This window comes from Rhodofomes roseus (assembly GCF_022264815.1).
Source record: "Rhodofomes roseus strain CIRM-BRFM 1785 chromosome Unknown C8Q71scaffold_22, whole genome shotgun sequence".
Taxonomy (NCBI): Eukaryota; Fungi; Basidiomycota; class Agaricomycetes; order Polyporales; family Fomitopsidaceae; genus Rhodofomes; species Rhodofomes roseus.
In genome coordinates, this window is record NW_025952978.1 from 361,941 (window position 1) to 384,698 (window position 22,758).

The window sequence follows — 22,758 nt, forward strand, 5'->3', positions numbered from 1 at the left end:
ACAGGCTTCTCAAGAACAACACCAGGTCCGGAGTGTTACATGGGGAATATTAGTACATGATCCGCTCTATCCACTACTCGTCAGTGCCAGTGCTATCATAAATCATCTTCGTCATCGCCTGGCGCTGTGAAGCTGTACCACACCGGGGTCGCCGATACGCTGTGCGATGTACTCGAGCCCGCCCCACCAGATGTCGACGTCATCATCGGCGCCGCGCCCACATTCGCAGCGCCCTCTTGTTGGCCGAAGAGCGTGTGGTAGTTCGACCTAAACGGCGGCGGGGCTACGTTGCCTCTTGACTGCGCCCGCCGAGGCGAAGGCAGGAGGTGCGACGGCGGTCGTACGGGCTTACTCGCCACGGAGGCTGCTGAGCTGCTCTGTCCTTTGGTAGTAGAATTGCTGACGCTGGGTTCATTGACGTGGAGCAGGGTCTTGAGCACCTCCCCGGCGTAGGGTAGCTCGCCCTGCACGAGCCGTTCGGTGATAGACGAGAGAGCATCTCCAAGCTCGGAGTAATGCGACCGCACGAAAGCTATTTCTAGCTCGCGCACCCGTTCGTACCTTGGCGACAGCATCAGCTTCTAGGCCATTGCATGGAACAGCAATTGTACTACCTCGATGTGAATCGCGAGAAGACTTCCTGAACGATGTTCTTCGTGGAAAGCCGGATGCGGATGGCTTCATAAGCAAGGGTTTGCAGCTCGACAATGCCATACTACGGTGAGTTAGTCTGAGTTCTTCACGAGGCACGGGTCGATAGTTACCTTCTCTGCCAATCTGTACATTGACTTGGGTGAGCAAGGGGGCACAGCGTTCTCATTATTGAGCGCCCGCTCTAGCTCCGCTGCTCTGTCCTCGTCCTGGGTGGACTTAAGCGGGAGGAAATTGACTTTGCCGAAGTACAGATAGAAGACGAAGGCACGCCATCTAAAAGGACGGACAGGTCTGAACGCCATTCACGTGTCGGACAATTCACGTACGTCAGGTAGGCTACATCTGTGATGATGATCTGTTGGCACTGCACCCCGCCATAGGCTAGGTTACCAGAGTTGGATCCGCTTGGCCCAGCTACACTCCCTTCCCCTTTGGCACTTCTCGTCAGATCAAACGTCACAGTGAGAAGAGGATTGTCAACCTTGGGAGTGTATCTTGACAATGTCCATGTCGTTGTCAGGCGCCTCTTCATCGTCGAGGTCGCTATCTGAGTCATAATCGTACTCGTCGCTGAAGGGGGCCCTGTCGTCGGGGAATGGCGCGTCGATGGGTACGCGAACGGCATTCGATTCTGCGAAACCGCCAGAGAGCACTACACGCAGTGAGCTTGCAAGTTCGACAGAACAGAGACTGCGACCAACAGTTCTCGAAGTAGTCGGTTTGCTTCAGCACGGAGCTGATCGCGAGGACATGTTGCGGCCTGTCTACTCTGATTGAACCGTCTCCCAGATACGACCTGCGCGAGAACGCGAAGAATTTGACATCGAGGAAGGTTGGTGAATGCAATGACTGCTTCAATGCTCTCTCTAGGAATGGCAAGGACGGCTCGGGCTGTTTCTGTGTGTTTGAGAACTTTGACATCATGTTGACGACCGCTTCCGACAGCGTCCCGAGTAAGCTCGCACGCTCTGCATTTTCAAGATGAGTTGACACATACGATGCCTCGTCCGTTCGTCGGGTTGTTGCGCTGATGTCTTCCACATTATCATTGATCGCGAAAGAACCTCGACAGGGAAATGAACACTGTCTGTGCCACCCGGCAGTAATCCAAGTCGCAAGAACTCACTGGAGGATCTGAGAGCCTCAGTACCAGTATCGAAACCGACCTCGCCTTCTGTAGGGCAGCAAAGAGGACGCCACAGGGATAGATGCACTTCTTCCAGGGGCTCGAGGTCACAATACGACTATCGACGATACGACGGTAGACAGCTACGAGCAGCCAGTGGTGCACGAGCTTAGCGCTCGAACTTGGTGGCACGTGCCATGACGCGGTCACATCCCTGTCGTCTAACGGTGTGGTACGTGTCGCAGTGCGCACCGCGCGACGCGCATCGCTCTGGAGTGTATCGAGCGTGCGCTACAAAGAATCAGAGTACATACGCTGTACAACAAGATTCCAGTATTTCTTGTCATCCAGATACTCCACGTGAAGATGCGCAACACCTCCGAGTCCTGAGCACCCGGCCTACGAAGCTCAGCCTCTGGCATGTATTGTTGAATCTGTGCTTCGCGCCGTGTCGGGTGGTCAATAAGGTCAACCGGGCCTCCAACGATCTTATGTGGAGCGAACGAGCTATGGCCGTCACACACGTTCCGCATGATTCAACGCGCTCGTGGCCGGAACTAACTAACACGGTCTGTTCGATTGTATCATACGGATGAACCCGCTGTATGTAAGTGTAGGTGAAGTACGCGAGAAAATTCTGCTCTGTTCATGTCCACTTTACAATGTGGAGTGATGACTAAGCTATGGCGATCACAACTTGGAAGAATTGCGGTCTTAGATCAGGAAACCCCGGTCCAGCATCTTCAGCTTCAACCTACAGATACCACTGGCGCAGTCAGTATCAGGATTGTGGCCCATTTCAATGTCTCCGTCTTCGATCTTGGGGTCAATAACGCCATGGCTAAGAGCACGCTCGTCAATGTGTCAATAATATGTCCTAGAACCAGCAGCCTCACCGTCTTTGACAGTGCGACCTCATATGTTCCAGGCAATCGAAGGCCACGGATTTTGAACATCTCGTGCATCTCCATAGTTGGGCCTTAGCCTGTATCAACCACGTTTCCCGCTGCTTCGCCCTCACGCTTTCTTCCAACTCTGCCATCCGCCACGTTGAGAGGTCATCTTTGAGGCGGAGGGCGTCGATGATCTGCGTATGCACTGAGAAGGAGTCCAGTCTGAGCACTTGAGCAGACTCACCGCGGCACGCCACGTCATGATCATGTTACCTCGTACAAGCCAGGTGCCATTCAATGCATCCATTTCCCTCGCAGTGGCCGTCTTTGGGTTCTTGCCGCAAAATCGTACAACTCTGCGCACGACACTCGAGGTAAAAACCTCCAACGCGTTGACCTCAGGTATGCAGGGTACCCCGATGTACGCGCACACCGAACCGTAATAAGAGCCGCGCGCTGCCGATATCGATGAGACATGGCGTAAACACCTGTGGGCCACGAGATATGGGTAGAATAGCAATTGTTGCCCGGAACAACGTTTGCATCTAAACATCGTCGTCGCGAGACGCAGCCAGTCCATGTCCTTGGGAGGCTGTCCAGTTTGTCGTCCGATGAATTGGCAAAGTTCTGAGCATATGCGCACCCTCCAGCCTTCCACAATTGCGTCTATATCTTCTCGCAATTTCATGAAGCTGTGCTTCTCCACCTGCACATCTGTAGACACGCACATCACTTCGCGAAAAGCGGCCGTGAACGCGAGGTCTGCGAGGTTCAGACCCCAAGTTCTGGCCTGTGGATACTTGTTCAGGTATTCGTCCAAAAGCACCCTTCCTGCAGCTTTGAAGATAGGCCAACGCGTCTTCAACGTTTCACAGAGCTGGCGCTCCAAACGTTCCGTCCGTATGCCTTGCATGAAGTTGATTATCTCGCCCTGGACTTTCCGCCAGCCTGGTCATGCCGTTGAGAATACAGTCGCGTAACAAGCCTGACACAAATACGCACCATGTTCAGTGAGCTTGTTTGTCATGCAGACGAGCCTGTGACTCGATAGTAGTTCGCTCCGGTCTTTTTTGAGCATATCAAGCTCAGGCCCCCAGCCAAGTGCTTGGAGTCTTTGGGTGATGCTGCGTTGCAAGGGTGAGCGACCTGCGAGACCAGTGATGCAGTCGCTACACTTACTCGCTCAAACGCTTCTGCTTGAGAAGATCTTGTTCACGGTGGCGTGCGGAATCCTGTTTCTCCAACCAAATGATGCACGAGTCTTGGAACTATGCACAACAAGATCAAGTATACTTGTCTATCCCATAAGCTCAGATGTTATACCTTGTGTACTTCGTCGACGCTGCGGACTTGTTCAGTAATCCACTTTGACAGTTGGTCATATTTTTGGGGAGCAGATAGATCTTCCCATGTACTGGCAACTTGCTGTACTTCGGATTTCAGGTAGCAATGTCCACTCGTCCGAGAGACACAGCCCTGCGGGGCAATACTGTGAGTCATGTAGTATCCATAGAAATGGTCAGACTATACCCTAGAGATAAGAGTATCTGGAAGACACAATCTTTCACCCACTAAATCATCAATATCATTTACCACTCTGCCAAAACGCGAACATGGACAGGTGAGCATGTGCTGTATCTCAACTCGAAAATTACTCACAGCTGCGGCTTGCAGGAGCTGCACAATCGCATCAAGAATGCCCAATGAACTCGGAGGGCCGTGCCTTTTCCACAAGCCTACATAATCACGAATGTCAGGCGTGGGTTACCCAGTCGCTTGTCGTCTTTGACTCAGACCTACCGTGCAGAAGGTCGAAAAAACCAAGGCGACCCACGCAGGTTCGATGAGCTTGTCTGGACAAGCGGGCAGGCCGTCGACCTTCTTCAGGGACTCTTTCCAGTATGACGCGGAGCTCTTCTTCATTAGGAACGAATGGGTCGTCTTCGACGTTCGTGAGAGACTGAGAAGCTCTCGAGGATGAAGGTATAAAATTATCTGCGAATGAGAAATGTCATCAGACCAACTATTCTTACTTGTTCGCGCTCACTTACTTCGTGCATGATGTCCACCGGCATGTCTGCTAGCACGTCTCGCTTTCCTGACGCTTCGTCGTTCATCCTCTCTGCAGCAGAAGCAGAATTCTTGGGGTGCTTTGCTTTCCTTCGTGCCATGACTTGGCGGTAATATGATGGTGTTAACAGCGAATGGACAGGCGCCACAATGATGTCCAGCAACTTGAAGAAGTTCGTGTAGCCACTCGGCCGGGAGTCGGGCCAGATTCGCCAGAAGTGTGGCCACACCTTTGCGGTCATGCCGAAAACACGTGATTTGGAGACGCGCCTGTGGCTGCAATGTGGCAAAATGTCGATCCATCGCACTAAATATACTCATGTTAGGGCCATGCTGCATCGCTACGTCGTACCCGAATATCGAGAACACTCAAGAAGCTTCAAGGACGTGCATCAATGAGCAGCACGTTCGGAACACCGTCAGCCAAGTTGTACCACCCGCGAAAGCGAACGTTGACCGACACCGTCCAACCGTCGAGTCTCGTTCATCGTGAACTTGGGAACCAACTCAGTACCTCAGGCCCAGAGGAACCAGCACATTATGGCAAACAACATAATGATAGTATCCCAAAGTTAGAATGCAACAATCTATAATACAAGTGCGGCATCGTTCGAGCAACAACAGCAAGCACGCGTGCTTCGGCATCGGCTTTTGAGCGCGACGTGGGCCGCGACACAACGACAGTGGTATCGACCGACGTTTACTTCTTCAGCGCGCCGATGACCGAGTCGGCCGCGTATCTCGGGATGACCTGCCACGCACACGGATCAGCACCTAGCGAAACCCTCTCGTGAGGTGAGCCATACCTTCGGGTCGTGGAGCATGTTGAACTCCTCCGTCGCATCGCGGCCCGCGTACAGAAGGATGGCCTTCTCGCCTCCGGGGTGGTCGGGCAGGAAGCTCGTGACGTCGAGCACCTGGTTGTCGATGATGACCCAGATGTCGTCCTTCGACTTGTGCTTCGCGACCTCCTCGGCCGTGAAGGTCTTCACGCCTCCTGAGCTCTTGGCATCGGCCTTCGCCTCTGCAGGAGCAGCAGCCTGAGGAAAGGCCTTCGTCAGTGACTGCGTTCCGGGGTTTGGCCGAAAATCACGTACCGCACTACTTGACTCGCCACCGAGATGACCAGAAACAGCACCCAAACGGCCCGCAGCCTTCTCGGCCAGAGGACCGATATGCTGGAGAAGGTATGACGCGGCGGAGTCACCGCTGACACGTCCGAAGACGACGCAGCCCAATAGTGATGAACCGCCGAGACGGTTCGCGCCGTGCACACCACCCGCGAGCTCACCCGCGGCGAAGAGACCCGGAACCGGCTTGCCTGATGAAGAAATCACGCGCGAGTCCGCGTCGATCTCAAGACCACCCATGGTGTAGTGGAGGACGGGCGTCATGATGGCGACGTTGAAGTAGTCGTCCAGTCGCCACTCGCCTGACGAGAAGAACTGGAGGCGGGAGTCAGCTTGTGTGTCAGTTGGTCGGTATGACGATTAGTGACTTACCTTCTTGCCGAAGGGATCCTTCTTGGTCCGGAGAACCTCGTTGTAGTCATCAAAGGTCTTCTTGAGCTGCTCAGGCTTGAGACCCATGCCCTTCGCGAGCTCCTCGCCGTTCTCGTAGCGCTTCATGAGACCACGGCCGACGTAGTGCTTGCAGTGCCACTCAATCTCCTTGGAGGCTTGACCGTTGAGAACAAGACGGATGGGGTACTAGACAGGGCCTATTAACCTCGACTTCATGCGCATTAACGTGGCATGCCTACCTTGCCGTTCTCCCACATCTTGCCGGTCACGTAGTCACGGTGCTGAAGCTCATCGACAAACCGCTTGCCCTCGTTATCGAGCAGCAGACCACCGACACCACGGAGAGCCTCCGCAGCCAAGAACTTCACCTTCGCCTCGGGGTCGTTAGGGTCGACCAGACCAGTCGGGTGCACCTGGACCTTCTCAAGATCGATCGCACTTGCACCGACCTGGAGGGCGAGCTTGTGCCCGTCACCCGTGCAGTGCTCGCCGTTCGTCGTGGGGAGATCATAGAACTCGGGGCGGTACTTCTTCAGCAGCGAGTCCGAGGTGAAGTCTGCGGCGTAACCACCTGTGGCAAGGATGACGGGACCATATGCAGTCTCGGTCTTGCCGTTGAGGGCGTACTCCACGCCGACAACGGCCACGCCGTCGCGGATGAGCTTCGTCACGCGCGCCTTCTTCTTAATCTTGACACGGTCAGGCTGAGACACGGACAGATCCTCGAGACGCTCCATCTCCGCGTACGTGATGACCATACCAGGGAACTGGGCATTGCCACGATGTGTACGAGGCTGCGAGTGACCACCGAGACGGGCGACCTTCGACAAATCGAGGCCGAACTTGTCCTGCAGCCAGTTGACAGCGTCACCCGATCGACCGGTGAGGACACGGATGAGATCATCCCGAGCAAGTTCACGCGCCTGCAGTATCTGATTGAGCATATACCAGACATGAGATCCTCCTGGGCTACTCACCGACTTCTTCGTGTCCTCGAAGAAGATCTTCGCGTTGTCCGGGATGTTGGCCTCCTGCTGCGTCTGCGTGCCCGAACCGTTGATGCCAGAGGTGGCCTTGGTAGAGTTACCGCCCATGAATCTGGGAACGGGCAGGACGGTGAGAACGCAACGTCATCCGGACTCGGTCCCAGAATGGAGCAAAGGAAGCCCGCGGCGGCTCTCCTACGGGTGGGCGCTGTCGGCGTTGTCGGCTGGAGCAGCCTGGGCGACACAGGGGCACTGCAGCGACGTCCCTCCTCCAACACCGAACGGGGTGTCAAGTGAGGCGACTAGTAAACTGGCCAGCCTGACTCCAGTCCACACCTTGTGTGATCTAACACACAGCCCCAGTCACCTCTCGCGCACTGCACATCCGGTGCAGAGGCCTCCCACGTAGCAGCGAGACGTGCGGACTGCCGCGACCCTCCCTATCCCGCAAGCAATGCATGAGATCAGAGGAAGCTACTCACGGCTGCTTGTCGAGCAGGAGCACGTTAGCACCACGCTCGAGCAAAGTGTGCGCAGCAGAGAGGCCGGCGAGACCACCGCCTACGACGATAACTTGGGCCATGCTGGACAATGGGAGACAAAATGCGGGGACGGCGGAGGAGGGTTGCAGCCGAGCGCGGAGAGCCAGATGGTCTTATAGGGATGGCCGTCACGAGGACGCGGAGAGGCATGTGAATTCAGCCGCTCTGGCGCCGGAGCGTCCGCCCGGACGACACGGACCCCGCATTCCACATGAATGCGCGCACGCACATTGGCCAGCACGGCCCAGCCCCGCATCCGCACCCAAGCTGGGACACTCGAACGCCAGCAGAGCTTCGTCGGCCATGCTACGGCCCCAACACATCATTTAGTCATATACACTCTATGTTCGACGCTCGTTCGGCCGACCGCCCCAGTCACTGGTCCTCCGTCGCTTTCTCCGCAAGCCGCGCGCACACCTTCTCGACAGTCTCCGCCAGCCCCATCTCCTGCCCGTCGATCAGGATCAGCCCCGGAACGGCTCCGTTCGGGCCCCCGTGTTCGACATCCCCGCCCTCCAGCATCCCCCCGTGCGCCGCGACGTACGCCGGCCAGACGATCTGCTCCCAGTAGTGCGGCGGGTCCCGCCACAGACTGCCCTCTGGATCGGATTGGACTCCCCGTACGAACGTTGTCGGTTGTGCACAGTGGCGGGAGAGCGGCGTTAGGTGGGGAATGCGCGAGCGCAAGGGGAAGCAGGTTAGGATCGGTGCATAGATCGGGATGAACGCAATCTCACTCGACCCCGGTCTCGCTGTGAGACCGCAGCCGGGAGACGCAGGGACGGGGTGCGAGAGTCAAGGGGGGTCTTACCTGCGGTATGGTAGCCATGTCTCTCGAGCCGCCGTTGCTTCAGGACATCGTGCGGCACCCGGAGGAATATCCGCGCGTCGAGCTGCTCTACGACTTCCTGCGGAGGTGCGGGTATGACTGGTGACGTCGTTCTGACAGAAACTAGCCACGTACCGGGTGCCAATACAGAAGGAATCCGTCGACCACCACCCAGATTAGTCGCTCGCCCTTCTCTTCACGCTCCTTCGTTATTCGGCTGAATGTCTCCTTCCACCGTTCAGAGACTTTGCGCTCGATCGGCACATCCCTCTGCTCATTGAGATGGTCATGGGAGTAGTGCTCCGGTGGGATCACACCAGTCTCTTTCACCTGATTCCACCGGTAAGCATCGTGTGCAGTGCGCAGGTTTCACGGAGTATGCTGGAAGCACGTACCTCCTTGAGCGTCTTGATCATCCTCGGCCAATCTATCGCCCCCTCCGCGCTATCCCAGTCTTGCACTTTGTACTCCGGGTGCAGGGGAATCAACTCTTGCGGCTATGGCCACGCCTCAATGGTCGAGCGCACGACCACCCGGACGATGGACTCACTGGCGCGAAATCCTACAGCATCGGGCAAGCAGACGGACAGGGTGAGTTTGCCTTAGAACAAAAACTAACGAAGGTGAAGTATACGGACATCCTGATGGAGGATTACGCTCCCGGGCAAGAGATTGCGTAGATGTTTGGCGAGGGTAGTCTTGCCCGAACAGGTCGCACCTCTGGTACAGTGAGCCCATCCGAGAAGTATATTCATTACGGGAAGGAGTTGACGCACCCTACACCAACAAAAATGACGCGGTTCTTCATCCCGTCCGATCTATGTATCTAGCAGTAGTCTGGTCGCTGAGAAGCGCTGCCCCGGAGAGATCAGCGTCGTACGAACTGGGACCCGGAGTCAGATTGTCAATGGTGTGCTGACTTCTAGTGAGTAAGATAATCAAGGGCAAAGTGAAGCTGAGGTCTAGTACGCCGAGGGTGGCTCTATCAGGCAAGGTCCTAGTGGCCGCTGCGTCGCAGGACTTGGATATGGATAAGGTCGCGCGGCCGCCTCCCTCAGTTGGAGGAAGACGCCATGATCGAGTCAGTCGGTTATCTTATCAGATTAGGCTGCCAGTTGGGCGCTAAGTAAAGGTGATCCCGCCGGCACCAGGCAAGGCGCTAAGCGCTAAGCCATAAGCGAGCCAGCCCCAGGCTCTCGTTCGTGCCACTGCCGGCCAATTGAACTAGGTCAAAGCTACTAGCTAGTATCTCCTCGCAAGTCTTGCGCCACAATCTACTTGGTGTTTCAGGATCCCTTTGCAAGAATATCAGAAGTTCTGTAAACTTTATATTCCAAAGAGCAATCTGAAGCATGTCCGACACGGACGCCGTCTCCTCATTCTCGTCGCTCGATGAGCTCGTCCAAGTTATCTATCAAGGGTCCTCGCGCTTTGTGGTGCTCTCAAGTATAGATGACACACATTGGAAGGTGCGCCTCGGGCTCAGTGACTCAAATGGACGCTGGTGGGAGGGTCGCTGGGGAGAGAAGGAGATCCGACAAGCAGCTGTGAGTGGCCATCCGTCAGGACAAGTTCACGTCTAACCACTTCCGAATGATTTTTTCATATAGAAGTCGGCATCGTGCAGCTCTGAGAAACTTGGAGATACGTTGGCTGCTGCGTTCGCACAAGGAGAGATGTACGTCGGAAACTGGAGCTCGAGGAAGGGCGCAGAAATCAATGTATGTATGTGGCATGCTCAGACGCGCCTGTCGTTCCTGCCCGTTTATTGAATCGCTCTGAATACAACAGTTCGTTCTGGGAACCAACACCAACCATCCTGCAAACGTCGCCTTGGCTGAGATGACGCCGGAGGAAGCAGCCTCCTTCGCAATGCAGGTCTTCGCAGATGTGCGCCTCGCTCAAACCACACGAACTCTGATATCGTACTAACCAAACCAACGTCCCTTAGATTGCGATCCAGGCGCAAAGTCGTGGAAGTCGCATCCACCCTTCCCCGTTCGAGCCCGCACTAGGCAAGCCTGCTGGTGCCGCCGCGACGTCGTCCCCCAAGGCATCAGGCAGTGGGTCTCGTGGTGATAGCGTTCGAAGACATGACTCCCTAGCGGCGTCAAAGCCTGCTGCGAGCACCGCTCCGGGCACGTCGGAGCAGAAGGCTCAAAAAGAGATCAAGGCTCTCAAGGCAGAACTCGCCAGGGAACGAAGCAAGCGATACAGCCCTCCCACATCGCCCACTGGCAAGCACAAGCGCAAGGCGGACGATGACGCAGAGAGCTTCGGAGAGAAGAGGGCGTCGCAACTGAGGAAGGAGAAGTCGATCCAAGAAAGCTCGAAACTGCATTCCATTGCGAGTGGGTGATCTAGTCGCAGCTTGAATGATGTGGTCGCTGATGCCATGCGCGTTTGCGTTCAAAGAGGGGAACCGAAGCTCTGCGGCGACGATGGCGGCTAGGGGCGCTTCGCTCGCGAATCCGTCCAAGAAGGCGCGCAAGTATCAAACGGTAGAGTTCGGTAGTGACGACGATGACTGAAGTCTAACTTTCGTATGCGTTGATGAGACGATTGAGGATGTCACATAGGAGACGTGGTACTCGCGGAAGGAAGGCACTCTGAGGCACAGGCGAGGCTTGTGTCTTGTATGATCCGAAATGCCTGCGGTCCTTCCATTCAGTGCTCGCTTGTCGTCCTCATGCTCGGACCAGACTGTCATCGCTCCCGGTAGACACGTCGGCGTGCTACCACCCGCATATGAGTTTCAAGTGTGCATGCAAAGCGGCTATCTTCGACTTGTATGATACTATGTTGCAGTGCAATGTACCTCGTCTTGTATATATTCCCACTACGCCTGTTGAATATATCGAGCAGAGTCTAGACCGGTGCCTGTGTTGTACACCTCCTGTCCATATGTGCTCCTGAAAAAGACATTGTGCCTCCGCGAGAACCGAAGTTGCGGACGTTGGCGTTGAGCACGAACGTGGCAGACAGGCAAGCGTGCCCGCGGAGATAGCCGCCGTGTGATCTCTGCTCGGTCCAGTGCAGCTGGAACGGAAACCAGACCCAGGCGGCACGTCAATCCCGCAGTTTTATTCATTTCTAACAGCCTCTCCTTTCCTCGTTCCCTTTGCCCATCCTGAACCTGTCCCCATCTTCCACCGCCGCCCGCCCTTGACGATGTCTGCGCAAACGATGCCCTCGGCCGCGAGGCAGCCTGCGGGCCAGGCTAACGGCGTCCCGGTCGAGCTTATGTTCAAGCAGATCATGGAGGCGGTCCACAACTCGGTGAGCATGCCGCGCAAACGTGTCCGGCGCGGGTGCTGACGAGCAGACGTGTCCGGCGCTGGAAAGCATCTCGAAATCGCGGAGCTGCGCTCGGAGTGCCATGAGCTGAGACAGGCGAACGCGAGCCTGGAGCGGATGCTACGGGAAGGACTGGTGCGTCGCATCCGTGTTTAACATGCGTCTCCGACTCCGAACCCTTCTGGGAAGTATCGTCGATTATGAACATCGCGCGGGGATGGCTTTGCGTTTTTGGAGGAGGGTGGATCTCCTTGTCTCGACATATCTTCCATGGACGCTGTCTCGATTATCCCTTGTATTCCTATGCAGCGCGGCGTACCACCGCCCCAGGATTACGCGCATTGTGCACGTCCGCAGCCTGCAGACCGCCAAGTATGCACACGTTGGGTGGGCATAGAGGCTCAGCGGCGCTGGGCCCTGTCACGTCTCGAACATGACTCGAAGCCTCTGCAACGTCATGATGCCGTTACATGCTGCCTCCGTATCCCGACAGAGGCATGTGTACCGGGACCATGGACGTGTCTGCTGTAAGATCCGGCTTGACAATTGCATTGTCACTCCCGCGCAAGCGCTGGACATATCATGACCATGTCCCAGAGCTGCTCTGGATTTGATCTGGGAGGGATTCCTGCGAATTCTCGTTTCTTCCTTAAGGTCACACCTCGCTTGTACATAGCTCGATGACAGTGCTTGTATATCGCACACCTAGAACTTTCGGAGTCGGAGGCCATGAACCGTCGCCTCGAAACCTCATCTGACGTCTTCCGTAGTTCAACAACGGTTCAAGAGCAGTCACACCCGGCTTCGTAACTCCTGTACCAGGCAGTCCTCAACTGCGAGCCAAGTCCCCGTTCCTTAGCCCAGGATCCATCACCACCCTAGCCGTCCCCCCACAAATCTACGTACCCTCCCCCCTGTCCGACCACGCCCTCACGAACGCATTCCCCTTCGGCATCCGTGAGATCCCCGGCTTCTATGTCGTCATCCCCGCCGGTGGTGCGGGAACACGCCTGTGGCCACTGTCGCGCGAGGAACACCCAAAATTCCTGCTTGACCTAACGCTCAAGGGCCGCTCGCTCATCCAGGCGACGTGGGATCGTCTCCTCCCGCTCACGTCCGCGGCACGCACGACGATCGTCGCGGGCCCGGCGCACGTCAAGAGCATCCACGAGCAGCTGCCGGACCTCCTCCAGCACAACCTCTTCTGCGAGCCGAGCGCAAAGGACTCGATGGCCGCCATCGGCCTCGCCGCGGCGGTGCTCGCGCGGCGCGACCCGAACGCCGTCATCGGCTCGTTCGCCGCGGACCACATGATTTCCGGCGACGACGCGTTCCTGTCCGCCGTCGCGGAGGCGGTCGACGTCGCGCGCAAGGACTACCTCGTCACGATCGGTATCGCGCCGTCGCACCCGTCGACCGGGTTCGGGTACGTCCGCCTAGGCGAGAAGCTCGGCTTCCCCGAGGCCCCGAACGCGCGGCTCGTGTCGAGCTTCAAGGAGAAGCCGGATGCGCGCACCGCTGCGGCGTACATCAAGACCGGTTCGTACCGCTGGAACGCGGGTATGTTCGTCACGAAGGCGGCGTTCCTGATGCAGCTCCTCAAGGAGTACAAGCCCGAGCTGCACGACGGCCTCCAGCGGATCGCACAGTGCTGGGACGACGAGAAGCTCAGGCAGAGGGTGCTCGAAGAGACGTGGCCCGGCCTCGAGAAGATCGCTATCGACCACGCGGTGGCTGAGCCTGCTGCGCTAGACAGGAGGGTCGCCGTCGTTCCCGCTACTTTCGGTGAGTGCTGCGGCGGCGGTTTGTGTCGGCTATGGGATATGTTGCTGACGGTGGTGTAGGTTGGGACGATGTTGGAGACTTCTCGTCCCTTGCTGACCTCCTCCCTGCGGAGTCGAACCAGCCCCGTATTCTTGGAGACGCCTCGCTCGGTAGGGAATATATGCTTCTTGAGATGAACAGTGGTGCTGACAGAGAACGGTCTGTAGTGCTTACCGAGCAGGCTGCGGGTGGTATCGTGGTGCCCGGCTCTGGCAGACTGGTCTCGCTACTTGGTGTCGACGATCTGGTGATTGTCGACATGCCCGACACGCTGCTTGTCACCACGCGTGCCCGTTCGCAGGAGGTGAAGCGGCTCGTGAAGAAGTGCAAGGATGCGGGCTTCAAACACTTGCTCTAATCTGCTGCGCCCGCACGCACTTGTGTGTAGAACAATCGACTCGTGGTATAGCCGGAGAGGGTGTGTCAGCTTGGATATTGTAGGGCAGTGGTGATCGCGGACACCAAATAATCTATCGTGCAAGCCTATGGGACGTTGTAGCCGTGGTTGCTAGCTCCATCTCTTTGTCTTGTCAGCGCATTTGACGACTTGTCGCAGAGCCTCTATACCTCTCTTTCTCCTGTTAATGTGGACGCCGTTATTGTCGCTTTGTGCAGGACCTATCTTACGTGCTGCTGGCAGTACTGTGTGGTACTGTAACGCAAACATCTGACAGCCGTGTGTAGGACAGCGTCCAAGGCCAAACTCCCAACTGCCGAGCATCGCAAAGTGCAGCCTAACTCCAAGGAATAGTCTAAGTTTCCTGGAGCCCCGGTGGGCGTACGCTGTACATCGTTCGAGGGGACAATCATTTTGGTGTACCACTGTGGACACTGAAGACATGCCGACTTCACGGCTGGAACCGCCTGCCTTTACGGGGTTCAGACACAGGTCCATTGCCCCGAGATGCATAAGCGTGTACCTGCGTATATTTTTATGTACAGTGTGCCAAGCTTCGCGTCGCTCGACGTTGCTCCAATGTGCACTTTGAACCCTGGATCTTCATTGAATACCGCATAACTGCCACGGAGGTTGCAACTACGTACCACCACGATGCCACCCTGTACGGAAGCTGCTTGCTGTTGGCAGTTGCGCATGGCACGGAAACGAAGTTTGTCCATCGGCGATGTCGGGGAGGGCGAACATCAACATCTGCTCAGACTCATCTCTATGCACCGCGGGCAAACCAGGTTTTTCTGACTCAAATGCTAATCACATCGGTCCTTCATGAGAACCTTTTCGGAGAGCTTGACTGACTCTGAAAATGCTCCCACAGTATTCATGTTCGTAGCATGTTCGCCGAAGACACGCTGAAATCGGCTGAAACGCATCATGTTCGCAGCATTTTTTGACAAGATTCGGAGTCCGTATAGGTTACCAGGCGGGACCGATGTTCGTAGGGGTTTTCGGAGCTCGAAGATTCTGGTGTGCCCGCAGTGATGCAAGATCGCAGGTTGCGTATGTACGGCGATCCATGGCTGTCCATGGCAGATCGTGGTGCGCATGCGGCGCGATCAGAGTGTATCCAAATCCTCTGCGTTTGTCAAACCGGCGTGGTCAGAGCCTTCGCGGTGCGCAAGCGTCGGGGTCGGGCTGTCGCACAAGCTTCAAGGCGAGAATGGCAGATGGGAGGCAGGTGGACGGGGCTTCGCGCGAGATGGACGGGTGTGGCTGAGTGCACGGCGGGCGCCTCGGAGCGCGATCATCTCGGATGGCGACACCTGCGCGCCAAATGCACCAATCCCACACCATTGCCCTCAGCGCCTGCTCAGCGCCCTCGCAAGGGTCCTCGTCGGCGGCGGACAATGCAATGCACAGTGCGCTCACCTTAGACGTCCCAACCGCACAGCACGCCCGGCCTGCCCGACGCAACCTTCGCAGGACATCGGCTCTTCTCGACTCGGAGGCCGTCTGGGATCCGGACGCAAAGTCAAGAATAGGTCGCCGTACTCACCTCAGTAGGCGGTGCTCTGTTTGAAGAAAGATGGGCTCCGACGCAGGCTCAGAGCATGAGGCAGGTTACGGGGCTACCGATGTCGAGGAACGACCGAGGGCCGATTCCCCCGCTGGGGAGCTGCCAGAACTCGCCGCCGGTGCTCTGCCTGTACCTCCAGTCGACAGACTGCATGGCGGACTGCACCGCGGCCTGTCAGCAAGACAGGTCTCGATGATAGCGATCGCGGGGACCATTGGCACGGGGCTGTTTCTTGGAACGGGAAAGTCGCTGGCGGAGGGGGGTCCAGCCAGTATGCTCATTTGGTGTGTGCCTTGGTGGATTGGATGCTGCTAAGTCAAGCTCACGTCAGTGCTCAAGTTATGCAATAGTGGGTGTGATAGTATATGTTACCCTACTCTTGCTCGGAGAGATGGCGACGCAATATCCAGTAGCTGGTGAGTGTACCGTACCAGTCGTCGGAGGCAAGAGCTGCCGGTGTCGGCTCGGCTATGTGCTTTACCCCACTGTTCCTGTCGGTCAACTAACGACCGCGGCTAGGCTCCTTCAACGCATATGCAACACGTTTCTTCTCGCCTGGCTATGGCTTTGCATTATCATGGAATTACTGGTTCAACGACGCAGTATCCGTCGCCTCAGACCTCACCGCTGCTCAACTCGTCCTGCAATTCTGGACGACCTGGCACCCATGGGTCATCAGCCTCGTTTTCTGGGTCTTCCTTGTCGGCATTAATGCAGCACACGTTCGAGCGTACGGCGAGCTGGGTGAGTGCGGCCTTGCTGACTTGGGCTCCACTCCAGAACCGATGCTGACTGGATGGACGCACTTTCGTCTAGAATACTGGCTGTCCTTCCTGAAGGTCTTCACGATCGTCTTATTCATCATCCTCGGCATCTTGGTCAATGTCGGCGTGAACCGAGAACATGAGTACATCGGCGGGCGGTACTGGCACATTCCAGGCGCCCCCTTCGTAGGCGGCTTTGGTGGCTTCGCCAGGGTCTTCGTTACCGCCAGCTTTGCCTGTGAGTCTGAGGGCTCCCAATTAGTAGAAGAGATGCTCAAGGGTTCTCACTAGTCGGTGGTACGGAGAGCCTGGGAGTCACCGCAGGTGAGACAAAGAACCCGTCGAGAAACATGCCGCGGGTGGTCAAATTCGTGTTCTGGAGGTGAGAAGAGTCTAGTCTGCAGACGAGAGCGCTGAAGACGAGGGCTTCTACAGGATCCTCCTTTTCTATATCCTGAGCATTGCTCTGATCGGGCTGAACGGTTAGTCTACCCTGATATGGACAGAGACAAATGCCGTATGACATATACTGACATGCCCATGTAGTTCCGTGGAATTACCCCGGACTGTCTAATAGGAGCACGACGACATCTCCATTTACATTAGTCTTCAAGGAGGTGGGATCGAGTACGTACACCACATCACCAGCGCAAATTGATGCCTTGACTAATGACGACGGTTCGCAGATGTGGCGGGCTCGTTCATGAACACGGTAATCCTCACGTCCGTGCTCTCCGCGGGGAACCACGCGCTCTTCGCTGGCACGCGCGTGTTGTACGGTCTGTCGACGACGTCGCCGCGGCAGGCGCCGTCCATCTTCTCGGTGACGACCCCAGGCGGAGTGCCCCTCGCGGCTCTCATCGCCACAAGCAGCGTCAGCGTGCTCTGCTTCGGCTCTAGCTTCATCGGCAGCGGCGCCCTCTGGGGCTGGCTGCAGAACATCGTCGGTGTGTCAAACCAGGTGAGTCAGCGAACCATGCCCTCGAGGCTCAAGTCCCAGCGCCTCCTCTAACCCACCGCTCGCGCCGCACGCGCCGGCGACTAGATTGCTTGGCTATCGATCGGTATCGCGAGCTGGCGGTTCCGGAGAGCGTGGGTGCGGCAGGGGCGATCGCTCGAGGAGATGAAATTTCGCGCGGCGTGGACGTGGCCGTGGGGTCCGCCCTTCGTAGTGAGCGGCTCTCTCCCTCCATTGCAGATCACAACTGAGGCCGACGGCGCACGACTATCGCGTTTTAGGTAGTCTCCGTGCCGATATTGATTCTCAGTACGTCGTCCTTTTTCGCGCGGTGGTGCGGCTGTTCATAGTCTTTCCTTGCTGCTACTTAGTCCAAGGCTGGTCCTCCGTCATTCCGCGCTTCTCGGCGGTCGATTTCGTCTCGTTCTACATCGAGATTCCGGTGATGGCCCTGATGTACGCCGGATGGCTAATCGTTCGGCGCCAGCCAAAGCCTGCAGGACAAGTGGGCGAGCAGCGATCGCTGCTCCCTGCTGGCTGCATTGGCCCGCGGCGGAGTTTCCGCTGGCACGACCTCGTCGACATCCAAACAATCGACCTGAAACGGGACGAGTACGAGGAGGCGGAGGCAGACAGGGTCGATGACGCACAAAGACAAAAGAGGCTAGAGGGCCGGGTGGGCTCGCTGTGGCGTCTGTACTACTGGGTCGTATGAAATTAGGACGAGTGAATGGATAGGGCGCTTCGGGGCGCCAGGCATCCAAAGAATGATCAATGAATTCATGATCCCTTAACGAGGAAAGGTGGTGCCTCTGCGCTGGTGTGGCCCATATGTCCGTAGCGAGCTCGGGTTGCGAGATCTGCGTCGGCCGCCTGCGCGCTACTTGAACCCGCGCCCACAGGCGCCCACAGCCCCTATCGAGGCACGGACGCGATCCATGCAGATCTCCACATCTTGTCTTGACTCGGTTCGAGTTCGCGCTCGAGGAACACTGTGCTTGCCGCCCTGATTTTGGAAGCCGACTTTCTGGGCGTTCGAGAACTTTGGCGTTACGACAGCGGAAGGGTCCTCGGCCTCTTGCACTGACGCTGATCATTAGACCGGAAATGACGACATTGAGCCTGCAGTCGACCGTGCGGCTGTCCTCTGGTGAAGGTTTTGAACCGACGGCGTCATCGTCGACCTGTATGGCACTCATTTCAGTCCAGGATATGACATGCCGTTGCTCGGATTCGGCGTGTATCAAAATTACACCACAAAAGAATCGGTTCTCGAGGCGCTCGAGGCGGGCTACAGGTAAGTCACTATGACCGGTCCCGAAGTGTCCGGCCGATTGTGTACGGTATTGAATTCACCATACACAAATGATGACCCGTTGCATAGGCACATTGACTCTGCACAGGCCTATCGGAACGAAGCTCACGTCGGAGCTGCTGTGAAAGAAAGTGGGATACCTCGAGAGGAGGTCTTTGTGAGTAGGTGCTTCCGATACAGTCTTCTGGAAGCAATACGGCGGCTGATTACTCTGCTTTTGTCAGCGACGAAGTGTATCAACAAAACTCATGGATATGAGAGCACGCTGAGCGGCGTCAATGCGTCCCTCGAAAGGCTCGGATTCGGTAAGTGTATGACCACGATGAGTCGAATTTGCCCTCAACGCCGTCGAGAAGATTACATCGACTTATTTCTGATACATGATCCGATGTCTGGGCACGAGCGACGCCTGCAGACTTACAAAGCACTGCAAGATGCTCGAGCGGTAGGTAAAATCCGAACCGTCGGGGTCTCGAACTAGTCAGTCAGCATTCTGTGCGCGTCCCGCGAGGATTGACGAGGATTGACGACTCCCATTCTTGTCAGCGGAATAAAGCACTTGGAAGAAATAAAGGACGCTGGTTACGAAATGCCTGCAGTCAACCAGATTGAGGTCGGATAAGGGTCCAATTGTTCTCAGTGAATGTGTGCTGATGAAACACTGAATGCTCGCAGTTGCATCCATTCTGCCAACAGAAGCCAATCGTAGAGTACTGTCGCGCACATTCAATAGTGGTCCAGGCGTATTGTCCCATACTACGGGGGAACATGGATCACCCTGAAATTATCAAACTTGCTCAAAAGGTAATGTCCGGGAAAGCCTATCTCGTCCGACGACACCATCTCACGCGGAACCGTCCCCGCAGTACCAGATAGACCCAGCCCAGGTACTGTTGCGATGGTCGCTGCAGAAAGGGTTCGCCATCTCTTATCGAGGATGCTGGTACAGCGCTAAGATTGGCTTGTGTTTAGGTTCGTTCCACTCCCAAAATCTGCCACGCCCGCGCGGATCCGATTGAATTCGCTTCTCTACGACTTCGCGCTAGACGACGAGGACATGGCGCGGCTGGATGCTCTAGATAAGGGCAAAACCGGATCCATCAGCTGGAATCCAGTCGATTGGGACTGACTCAGCGGCAGTACGGTGTTCAGTATTACTATACGTACCCAGCACATGGCGCTCTGAACCTGAGACGAGACGACAATACAATCGTTACATCATCGACCTCGTTGGCAGTCGCTAACGCTCCACGGACGACAGCGTCTTTGCCAACGCCGCGTGAACCCGGCACTTACATGCCACACGTCGAGGCGCGCAGGCATACCCAACCACAAGCCCAAGCCGAGTAAGTGTGAGCGACTGTCCCGATATAGAGCAGACAACACTGTAGCCTGCTTCGGAAGTGTGCATAGGAACATTGTCCCGCATTATCTCCGCGTCTATAACCTCCCTCCCATTGAAATTGTCGTTGCGGCCTGCCACCTGGTGCCGCTGAGTTTGATCGGAGTGCCACCCATTCGTCAGCTTCAATACATGCGCAGTATACATCGGTCGAGCCAATCCGAGTCTGCAGACATACGACAACAGATATAGTATATTGACTAACTCGATAAGTCCCATTCGAGTCGTGAAGCAGAGATCATCAACAACCTCAGTCTTCCTCCATAGACGCTTCTCCTCGTTCATTCCGCTTCTCGGCACGCTCGCGCATGGCCTTTTTGGCGCCTTCTTTTGCGGTTTCCAGCCTCCCCGACTTCGCGAGCGCCACAAGCAGGGCGTGAACGAAGCCGACATAATTGTGCCGCCTGAGACTGTTTTCAAACTGGCGGGGAAGGACGAAGTTAGTAAGAGTCCACTGCAGCGTGCATGCAAGAGCCACCGCGCAACCGATCATCGGCGGGAGTCAACTCTTGGGGCAGAATCGGGTCGATTGCATTGGCGACGAATACTCACATTCCACCGTTCCCTCTTGGAGTTCTCTGTGGACAGTCGGACGATTAGTTCACTAGCTTCCGATTGTCTTCCTGAGGCTTGAAGCTCGGCAAGTTGCGCTTGCAACCGTGGTACGGGGTCCTCGCGCAACGACAGGAGACTGAACTCAAGCTAGATAGTTGGATAGCACGCGTGAGTCAATACATTATTGGTGTACAAGAATTACTCACCGCGCCTGCGGGATATGTTGCTATCCGTGCTTCAATGACCTCTCTAGGAAGCATTCAGTACGTACTACACGAGGTAGTCGATGAGCATGTACCTTGCTTTGGCCACCCATCCTTCCCCGCTTTCGGAGAAGGGACCATGGTTTACCGGATGTTGTTTGAGCCCGTCAAATTCGTACACACAGCCCATATACGGCATGTATACAATGAAGTGATACGCATCTTCCGTAGTTTTTGGGAGGCCCAGACCATCCAACGAAATTGCGGAGGGAGGGGAAAGCGCGTTGTGCGCCTCTCGCAGCCAATCCGAGCTGGTGATAGCCATGCCGCGCGTCTGAGGGTCCATCCCTGCCGTGAAGCTGATGAGGTCGGAGAGCGGAGACCCCATGGGAAGCCCAGGGATATTTCCTAAGGCGTTCATGACTGCGAGCGTGGCACACGCGTTATTGACCACCTGGTGCGCGAAGAAGCCCGGGAAGTCGGGGTCGTACTGCCCAGCAGTGGGTTCCGCTGATGAACCGACCCACTTGAAAAGGAAAATGAATGCATGAAGCGGCTGCATTTCGAAGAGCGATGCGGGGTCGAGTGAATACAAGTCATCGACGACAAGTGGGACGCCGAGTGTCTTCAGTAGCTCCCTGATCCGCCGGGCCGCGTCAGTTTGCGTTGCGCTACATCGTGACAAGCGGACCTACGTAAAGACCCCTGGGTCGGACTCCGTCAGCTGCCAACCGCTCTGTTCATCCTCAGCGGACATAGCTGCAGTGAACGTGTGATGGTTTTGAGGTTGAGTTGCACTTGACACCGGTGGTTGTGGCACGTCGCAGACGCGTCGAACCAAGTTGTGGCGAGACGCGTCACGCGGCGCCACGCTTGCCAAATTCGGACGCTTTGTTTGGCAACAGCCTCTGGATCAAACAAACAACCACGCACACGTGCTGCGGCCACTGCGCTGCAACTCTCCTCCTCCCGCTGCGTTCGAACGATGTCCCAGCCAGAGGATCCCAAGGCTGCTAATCGAGCTCGTTTTGAGCTGGAGCTAGAGTTCGTCCAAGCACTAGCTAACCCTTTCTATCTCCATTCGCTTGCCCAGCAAAATATTCTCAACCAACCCGCGTTTGTGAATTTCCTCAAGTATCTTCTATATTGGAAGGAGAAAGACTACGCGAGGTTCATACAGTAGGTATGCCCGTACTGAATGAGGTACTGGTACTCATTAAATTCACAGCTACCCTCATGCCTTACATCACCTCGAGCTTCTTCAACACGCACTGTTCCGTTCCGAGATCGGAAAGGACGAATGGAGGGAGTATCTGAATCAAAAACAATTCGATCACTGGAGAACATGGTCAGTCCTTCTGACACGCCATATCATTCCCGTTCTGAAACAAATTCAGGCGAGAGCCCTACAGGATCACGCCCTCCCAAATTGCGGCAGGGCTTCAGGACCAAGCACCGGCTACAACGGCATGAGGTTCAGCTCATGTCGTCGCTCCCGCAGCGCCCCATGGTCCGCCCGTTATGCTTCGACATAAGTAGAGTTGGAACTCGGACCCTCCATTTGCACTGCGCAGACGGGCCTCCTGGCAGACCAGGTCGTTTGTTCTAGACTTCGCGAGGTGTATAATGGGCGCAAGATACCTGTAGCCGCGACACCGTTCAAAGTTTGGGCTCTTGCCAATGAAGTAGTACACAGCGGTCGGCTTTCTCCGCTCGCCTTCGTCGGCAGGTATTGTATTTACTCCGGAATTCACAGCCTTGTACAGTACGATAACGCAACGTGAGAGCCCATGTAATTGTATACACAAACGATAGCTTGGAACGCCTACGAGTTCTTAGGAGTG

General features: G+C 56.2%; 11 protein-coding genes across 11 annotated transcripts; 5 read left to right on the plus strand and 6 right to left on the minus strand.

Moving 5' to 3' along the window:
- Positions 1–16: 16 nt before the first annotated feature.
- C8Q71DRAFT_269199 (uncharacterized protein) lies at positions 17–1,933 on the minus strand. The gene is made up of 7 exons (XM_047917418.1): positions 1,652–1,933; positions 1,356–1,589; positions 1,136–1,306; positions 981–1,083; positions 765–927; positions 615–715; positions 17–561 (listed from the first exon to the last, which is right to left on the minus strand). The coding sequence occupies exons 1-7, from the start codon at positions 1,701–1,703 to the stop codon at positions 96–98; spliced, it is 1,290 nt and encodes a 429-aa protein (XP_047775286.1). The 5' UTR covers positions 1,704–1,933; the 3' UTR covers positions 17–95.
- A 377-nt stretch (positions 1,934–2,310) lies between these two features.
- C8Q71DRAFT_840660 (uncharacterized protein) lies at positions 2,311–5,001 on the minus strand. Its single transcript, XM_047926521.1, has 10 exons — positions 4,725–5,001; positions 4,474–4,668; positions 4,333–4,409; positions 4,204–4,270; positions 3,997–4,149; positions 3,853–3,941; positions 3,676–3,797; positions 2,918–3,621; positions 2,677–2,867; positions 2,311–2,621 (listed from the first exon to the last, which is right to left on the minus strand). The coding sequence occupies exons 1-10, from the start codon at positions 4,983–4,985 to the stop codon at positions 2,495–2,497; spliced, it is 1,986 nt and encodes a 661-aa protein (XP_047775287.1). The 5' UTR covers positions 4,986–5,001; the 3' UTR covers positions 2,311–2,494.
- Positions 5,002–5,032: 31 nt separating this feature from the next.
- Positions 5,033–7,870, minus strand: C8Q71DRAFT_840662 (fumarate reductase). Its single transcript, XM_047926522.1, has 7 exons — positions 7,735–7,870; positions 7,244–7,364; positions 6,506–7,189; positions 6,246–6,452; positions 5,841–6,188; positions 5,550–5,783; positions 5,033–5,494 (listed from the first exon to the last, which is right to left on the minus strand). The coding sequence occupies exons 1-7, from the start codon at positions 7,833–7,835 to the stop codon at positions 5,444–5,446; spliced, it is 1,746 nt and encodes a 581-aa protein (XP_047775288.1). The 5' UTR covers positions 7,836–7,870; the 3' UTR covers positions 5,033–5,443.
- Positions 7,871–9,674, minus strand: C8Q71DRAFT_778235 (P-loop containing nucleoside triphosphate hydrolase protein). Its single transcript, XM_047924763.1, has 7 exons — positions 9,400–9,674; positions 9,262–9,343; positions 9,174–9,185; positions 9,019–9,120; positions 8,759–8,953; positions 8,606–8,702; positions 7,871–8,393 (listed from the first exon to the last, which is right to left on the minus strand). Exons 1-7 carry the CDS (start codon positions 9,429–9,431, stop codon positions 8,170–8,172), a joined length of 744 nt encoding a protein of 247 aa, XP_047775289.1. The 5' UTR covers positions 9,432–9,674; the 3' UTR covers positions 7,871–8,169.
- Positions 9,675–9,694: 20 nt separating this feature from the next.
- C8Q71DRAFT_778246 (uncharacterized protein) lies at positions 9,695–11,527 on the plus strand. The gene is made up of 5 exons (XM_047924764.1): positions 9,695–10,170; positions 10,234–10,344; positions 10,415–10,513; positions 10,575–10,974; positions 11,039–11,527. Exons 1-5 carry the CDS (start codon positions 9,976–9,978, stop codon positions 11,152–11,154), a joined length of 921 nt encoding a protein of 306 aa, XP_047775290.1. The 5' UTR covers positions 9,695–9,975; the 3' UTR covers positions 11,155–11,527.
- A 267-nt stretch (positions 11,528–11,794) lies between these two features.
- On the plus strand, positions 11,795–14,102 carry C8Q71DRAFT_714336 (mannose-1-phosphate guanylyltransferase; the record flags this gene model as incomplete). Its single annotated transcript, XM_047920960.1, has 5 exons — positions 11,795–11,902; positions 11,969–12,055; positions 12,691–13,705; positions 13,765–13,854; positions 13,912–14,102. 5 exons carry the CDS (start codon positions 11,795–11,797, stop codon positions 14,100–14,102), a joined length of 1,491 nt encoding a protein of 496 aa, XP_047775291.1.
- Positions 14,064–15,350, minus strand: C8Q71DRAFT_269661 (uncharacterized protein). The gene is made up of 4 exons (XM_047917420.1): positions 15,000–15,350; positions 14,789–14,821; positions 14,665–14,736; positions 14,064–14,612 (listed from the first exon to the last, which is right to left on the minus strand). Exons 1-4 carry the CDS (start codon positions 15,245–15,247, stop codon positions 14,363–14,365), a joined length of 603 nt encoding a protein of 200 aa, XP_047775292.1. The 5' UTR covers positions 15,248–15,350; the 3' UTR covers positions 14,064–14,362.
- A 376-nt stretch (positions 15,351–15,726) lies between these two features.
- On the plus strand, positions 15,727–18,154 carry C8Q71DRAFT_714351 (amino acid permease-domain-containing protein; the record flags this gene model as incomplete). Its single annotated transcript, XM_047920962.1, has 11 exons — positions 15,727–16,001; positions 16,057–16,133; positions 16,237–16,461; positions 16,534–16,719; positions 16,773–16,863; positions 16,917–16,963; positions 17,028–17,108; positions 17,168–17,442; positions 17,527–17,652; positions 17,721–17,748; positions 17,811–18,154. 11 exons carry the CDS (start codon positions 15,727–15,729, stop codon positions 18,152–18,154), a joined length of 1,755 nt encoding a protein of 584 aa, XP_047775293.1.
- A 208-nt stretch (positions 18,155–18,362) lies between these two features.
- C8Q71DRAFT_778261 (Aldo/keto reductase) lies at positions 18,363–20,150 on the plus strand. Its single transcript, XM_047924765.1, has 8 exons — positions 18,363–18,736; positions 18,824–18,915; positions 18,979–19,059; positions 19,111–19,234; positions 19,301–19,367; positions 19,430–19,558; positions 19,621–19,670; positions 19,727–20,150. Exons 1-8 carry the CDS (start codon positions 18,657–18,659, stop codon positions 19,881–19,883), a joined length of 780 nt encoding a protein of 259 aa, XP_047775294.1. The 5' UTR covers positions 18,363–18,656; the 3' UTR covers positions 19,884–20,150.
- Positions 20,151–20,152: 2 nt separating this feature from the next.
- Positions 20,153–21,775, minus strand: C8Q71DRAFT_778264 (uncharacterized protein). The gene is made up of 5 exons (XM_047924766.1): positions 21,610–21,775; positions 21,010–21,552; positions 20,918–20,960; positions 20,709–20,858; positions 20,153–20,577 (listed from the first exon to the last, which is right to left on the minus strand). The coding sequence occupies exons 1-5, from the start codon at positions 21,669–21,671 to the stop codon at positions 20,407–20,409; spliced, it is 969 nt and encodes a 322-aa protein (XP_047775295.1). The 5' UTR covers positions 21,672–21,775; the 3' UTR covers positions 20,153–20,406.
- Positions 21,776–21,833: 58 nt separating this feature from the next.
- On the plus strand, positions 21,834–22,749 carry C8Q71DRAFT_815484 (SOH1-domain-containing protein). The gene is made up of 3 exons (XM_047926102.1): positions 21,834–22,093; positions 22,143–22,262; positions 22,312–22,749. The coding sequence occupies exons 1-3, from the start codon at positions 21,900–21,902 to the stop codon at positions 22,385–22,387; spliced, it is 390 nt and encodes a 129-aa protein (XP_047775296.1). The 5' UTR covers positions 21,834–21,899; the 3' UTR covers positions 22,388–22,749.
- The last annotated feature ends 9 nt before the right edge of the window (positions 22,750–22,758 follow it).

Bases quoted from the DNA above. Each gene is read 5' to 3' on its own strand.
- C8Q71DRAFT_778264 (XM_047924766.1), bottom strand. From the start codon at position 21,671: ATGTCCGCTGAGGATGAACAGAGCGGTTGGCAGCTGACGGAGTCCGAC. The intron at 21,553-21,609 runs GTAGGTCCGCTT...CCGGCGGATCAG, and splicing joins TCCGACCCAGGGGTCTTTAC to GGAGCTACTGAAGACACTCG. The intron at 20,961-21,009 runs GTACATGCTCAT...AATGCTTCCTAG, and splicing joins GGATGGGTGGCCAAAGCAAG to AGAGGTCATTGAAGCACGGA.
- C8Q71DRAFT_815484 (XM_047926102.1), top strand. From the start codon at position 21,900: ATGTCCCAGCCAGAGGATCCCAAGGCTGCTAATCGAGCTCGTTTTGAG. The intron at 22,094-22,142 runs GTAGGTATGCCC...TTAAATTCACAG, and splicing joins GACTACGCGAGGTTCATACA to CTACCCTCATGCCTTACATC. The intron at 22,263-22,311 runs GTCAGTCCTTCT...AAACAAATTCAG, and splicing joins TTCGATCACTGGAGAACATG to GCGAGAGCCCTACAGGATCA.
- C8Q71DRAFT_778246 (XM_047924764.1), top strand. From the start codon at position 9,976: ATGTCCGACACGGACGCCGTCTCCTCATTCTCGTCGCTCGATGAGCTC. The intron at 10,171-10,233 runs GTGAGTGGCCAT...TTTTTCATATAG, and splicing joins AGGAGATCCGACAAGCAGCT to AAGTCGGCATCGTGCAGCTC. The intron at 10,345-10,414 runs GTATGTATGTGG...TGAATACAACAG, and splicing joins GGAAGGGCGCAGAAATCAAT to TTCGTTCTGGGAACCAACAC.
- C8Q71DRAFT_269199 (XM_047917418.1), bottom strand. From the start codon at position 1,703: ATGATAATGTGGAAGACATCAGCGCAACAACCCGACGAACGGACGAGG. The intron at 1,084-1,135 runs GTTGACAATCCT...GAAGTGCCAAAG, and splicing joins TGTCAAGATACACTCCCAAG to GGGAAGGGAGTGTAGCTGGG. The intron at 716-764 runs GTAACTATCGAC...AACTCACCGTAG, and splicing joins TGTACAGATTGGCAGAGAAG to TATGGCATTGTCGAGCTGCA.
- C8Q71DRAFT_269661 (XM_047917420.1), bottom strand. From the start codon at position 15,247: ATGCGCACCACGATCTGCCATGGACAGCCATGGATCGCCGTACATACG. The intron at 14,822-14,999 runs GTCAGTCAAGCT...AACTGCCAACAG, and splicing joins ACTGTGGGAGCATTTTCAGA to CAAGCAGCTTCCGTACAGGG. The intron at 14,737-14,788 runs GTACGTAGTTGC...ATGAAGATCCAG, and splicing joins TACAGGGTGGCATCGTGGTG to GGTTCAAAGTGCACATTGGA.
- C8Q71DRAFT_840660 (XM_047926521.1), bottom strand. From the start codon at position 4,985: ATGACCGCAAAGGTGTGGCCACACTTCTGGCGAATCTGGCCCGACTCC. The intron at 4,271-4,332 runs GTGAGTAATTTT...GCGTTTTGGCAG, and splicing joins AGCTCCTGCAAGCCGCAGCT to AGTGGTAAATGATATTGATG. The intron at 4,150-4,203 runs GTATAGTCTGAC...ATTGCCCCGCAG, and splicing joins CAGATACTCTTATCTCTAGG to GGCTGTGTCTCTCGGACGAG.
- C8Q71DRAFT_778235 (XM_047924763.1), bottom strand. From the start codon at position 9,431: ATGAAGAACCGCGTCATTTTTGTTGGTGTAGG. The intron at 9,344-9,399 runs GTGCGTCAACTC...TCACTGTACCAG, and splicing joins GTCATTTTTGTTGGTGTAGG to AGGTGCGACCTGTTCGGGCA. The intron at 8,703-8,758 runs GTACGTGGCTAG...GCACCTCCGCAG, and splicing joins TCCTTCTGTATTGGCACCCG to GAAGTCGTAGAGCAGCTCGA.
- C8Q71DRAFT_778261 (XM_047924765.1), top strand. From the start codon at position 18,657: ATGCCGTTGCTCGGATTCGGCGTGTATCAAAATTACACCACAAAAGAA. The intron at 19,235-19,300 runs GTCAGTCAGCAT...CATTCTTGTCAG, and splicing joins ACCGTCGGGGTCTCGAACTA to CGGAATAAAGCACTTGGAAG. The intron at 19,368-19,429 runs GTCGGATAAGGG...GAATGCTCGCAG, and splicing joins CTGCAGTCAACCAGATTGAG to TTGCATCCATTCTGCCAACA.
- C8Q71DRAFT_840662 (XM_047926522.1), bottom strand. From the start codon at position 7,835: ATGGCCCAAGTTATCGTCGTAGGCGGTGGTCTCGCCGGCCTCTCTGCT. The intron at 5,784-5,840 runs GTACGTGATTTT...GCCTTTCCTCAG, and splicing joins GTGGCGAGTCAAGTAGTGCG to GCTGCTGCTCCTGCAGAGGC. The intron at 5,495-5,549 runs GTATGGCTCACC...TGTGCGTGGCAG, and splicing joins ACATGCTCCACGACCCGAAG to GTCATCCCGAGATACGCGGC.